The sequence below is a fragment of the Cupressus sempervirens genome, chromosome 7 (genome assembly GCF_028749045.1).
Source record: "Cupressus sempervirens isolate cs-2001-9-10 chromosome 7, ASM2874904v1, whole genome shotgun sequence".
Lineage (NCBI taxonomy): Eukaryota > Viridiplantae > Streptophyta > Pinopsida > Cupressales > Cupressaceae > Cupressus > Cupressus sempervirens.
The window spans coordinates 141,822,580-141,825,788 of NC_143124.1; the positions used below are offsets into that span (position 1 = coordinate 141,822,580).

Genomic DNA, 3,209 nt, shown 5'->3' on the forward strand with positions numbered 1-3,209 from the left:
GGTGGAAGCCTTTGGTGAAGATGAAGATGGTTGTAGATCTTTCTTTTGGCGTCAAAGTGTGGGACACTTTTCTCTCTACTGGGGGAGTCTGATGCAGAAGCATCTTGCATGAAAAATTATTGGAAAAACAAAAAAAAAATTGAAAAAAAATTGAAAAAAAATAAAAATCTAGAGGAGAGAGAAAGTGACAAAAATTAAAGGAGAAATAATAAAAAAATAAAAAAGGAAAAAGGAGAAAAGAAAGGAAAAGAGTATTTCTATTTTCGAGGTGCATAGGTAGCATAATAAAACAAAATTAAAAAAGTAAATGGTTGTCATTTCATTTATCGAGGTGTGTGGGTAGAATTCTAGAAAGTTATGAATATTGTAGAAAGTTGTGGATATTGTAGAAGGTTGTGGAAGTTGTAGAAGGTTGTGGAGGAATTCTAGAAGCTTGTGGATAAGTCATGCATTGGATGGTAAATGCCTCTTTAAGCAAGGCATATGAGCATTTCTAATCAAGCTCAAGGGCAAGCTTGAGGAGTAGAAGCTCGAGGAATAGAAGCTTGAGGAATAGAAGCTGTGGAAGGAGAAGCTCAAGGAGAAGCTTGATATCATCTTGTGGGTGTTGTAAGTATCTTCAAGTATAATAAAATTTCTTGTGAAGCATTTTTTTTATTTCTCTTGGTCTCCATATTGTTGCTTTCTTGATTGTGAGTGGGTAAGGGTGGTGTGGCCCTCTATCAAAATTGCAATAATTTGAAAAAAAACAGTTGTCTGCAACCAAAAAGACTCAATTAAAAATAAAACACACTTACCAAATTCAACTTATTTACTCATCCAAATTCTTTCTAATCTCATGCCATTAAAATCTCATACAGTTGCCCTCATACAAAATTGAAGGAATTAATATCACCCCAACAAATGATGGAGAGAAAACATTTAATGTTCAACACATTTTGAGCCTTCAATGCGTAATAATAGAGTTCAAACATTAAACTCTAACATTAATCAAAATAAAACAAAACAAAGTCACTAACTTAGCCTGCTCTATGTCCAGATAAATCTCATGTCATATGTTCGGAAAGATCGCAGATCACACATCCCATTTCACGCAATCGATTCTGCGATAAAATAATCTTAGTTTCCGCAAGTTTTGGATGATTCATCACCAAGTTCACATATTGCCGACCTTCAATTCCATTGAATCCACTGACTCGGGATATTAACAAAGTATTCAACGCAGGAGCTATTTCAGCAAGACAGGTAAGTAGAATCACGAAGGGCGTTTACTTGTAGATGAACCAACTTTAGATTCTCCAGCGTTAAATTTTCGTCTTCATTATGCCCACGGAAGAATATCTGCATCAGAACAATAGGTGAGAAACATTGAGTCAGAAAATAATAAAATAATTGTACCAGATATGAAATAAACACAAAAGTTGCAGATTGCAAAAAAAATTCTTTAAGACCTTGTCTAAAAATATCGTTTTGGAAATATTATTTTTTTAATTTGCAATACCACACAATGCATAATAGCTTACCTCTGAATTAAAAAGGTCAACTCCCTCTATGCACATCTGCTTTAAATCTGGAAAATTCTTGAGAATCCTTACATCGCTTGAAAAGAGAGACCCCCTCAAGGTGGTAAGTTTCCTGATTGTCTTTAAAGCTGTAAATGATTTTAGTGGCACATCGTTACATAAACTTAGACATGCTGGAAAGTAATAAACCATCTCGATGTTATTAATATTCATGCCAATGTCATCCATTTTGAAGTTCAGTAATCGTGGACAATGTGCTGTTATTGCTCTGAGTTGGTAACGGACAAAATAACAAAGATTCAAAGAAATGAGTTTGTCTGAACATATTTTTAATTTCTCAATTCCACTGCAATTTCTAATAGTTAAATTTTGCAAACCTGGACATAAATGCAACATGAGCTCAATGATCTTATCATTTAGCATAACTCTGCAAAGATCCAATGTTGCCAGATTGGCAAAGCCAACAAAACCTTCTGGCATGCCTTTTAGGAGAAAATTTTTCAGAATCAAAGATCTGAGGTTTTTGCAAATAAAAATTGCTGCAGGAACCTGAATTTGAGAAACTGATGAATCTCTTTCTTCAATGTTAATCTCTTGCACATTTTTCAGAGCAGCCTGATGTATCCAATCCAAGATCTGCTCACTTCTACATGACCAATAATTATTAAACTCGAAACATTTTATTTGACCAGAATGAACGCTAAAAACATGATCTATTATGCTTTCCCTTTGTTTATCACTGCAGGACCTAGCGAAGAAATTTCGAGGAAATCTTAAATTTTCTGAATATGTCCAAAGCAATTTCCAATCCTTGGAAACAACAGAGCTGCGCCCTGCTTCTTTCAAAGGAAATTTGCTGAAAATAGTGGTCAAAATGTTATCTGGTAAATCGTTTAGGGTTTTTCCATTTCTTTGAGAGGCCATAGCTTCCATTCTAAACACCCAAAGCCTTTCGCGAGATCAAAATATTGGGAATGATTAGGGCACAAAGGAACTAATTGGAGTCTTACAACATTACTTTATGAAGGTTTAAATAAGCCAAGACAAGCTCAAAGCCGACTCGTCTAACCTATTGTAATTAAAATGTTCATTAGCTATAACTTACGGATATATGATAATGTTGTATCCAAAACATCATTTTACAAAAATCATTATTGATGACCAATCAACTATGCTAGATAATGACAAAGTGTTTTGTCACTAATTTGTCAAAATCATAATGAGATTAAAAATCTCCCCCTTTCACATAAGTTGTAAAAACACTTTGTCATGGCATATATAATCTTAATTCATGCATAAATCAAACATGTATAAATTTTTCTTGGTCTCTATACAAAATTTCAAAATCTTGAAAATTTGCAAAAAATGTTGCCATACCTTGTTACTCCAAGTAAATATTTGCCTTGACAAAATTCTTAGAATTTACAAAATCCCCTTTTCTGACACTAATGTTTATGAGGGTTGTATACTTAGATGTATTTATCCAAAAATGGCTTGGCTTGTGTATGTGCATTATGATTCCTAATGTAGAATCCCAATTAGCTTTGGTTGCATCTAAGGATTGGACCTAAATTTCTAAATTTGTTGCCATGTCCACTAGACTTTCTTGTGTAGAAAGATGTGGATCTTTCTCCATCAATGTCTCTGCAAAGGCTAGTTCTTTCTCCAAAAATTCCATGTGTGGGA

General features: G+C 33.9%; 1 protein-coding gene across 1 annotated transcript; it reads right to left on the minus strand.

Moving 5' to 3' along the window:
* Positions 1–1,046: 1,046 nt before the first annotated feature.
* LOC149545928 (F-box/LRR-repeat protein At3g26922-like) lies at positions 1,047–2,456 on the minus strand. The gene is made up of 3 exons (XM_089793860.1): positions 1,524–2,456; positions 1,289–1,341; positions 1,047–1,191 (listed from the first exon to the last, which is right to left on the minus strand). Exons 1-3 carry the CDS (start codon positions 2,454–2,456, stop codon positions 1,047–1,049), a joined length of 1,131 nt encoding a protein of 376 aa, XP_089649986.1.
* Positions 2,457–3,209: the final 753 nt, after the last annotated feature.

Bases quoted from the DNA above. Each gene is read 5' to 3' on its own strand.
- LOC149545928 (XM_089793860.1), bottom strand. From the start codon at position 2,456: ATGGAAGCTATGGCCTCTCAAAGAAATGGAAAAACCCTAAACGATTTA. The intron at 1,342-1,523 runs GTAAGCTATTAT...GTTCTGATGCAG, and splicing joins TTGACCTTTTTAATTCAGAG to ATATTCTTCCGTGGGCATAA. The intron at 1,192-1,288 runs GTTGGTTCATCT...ATCCCGAGTCAG, and splicing joins TTAACGCTGGAGAATCTAAA to TGGATTCAATGGAATTGAAG.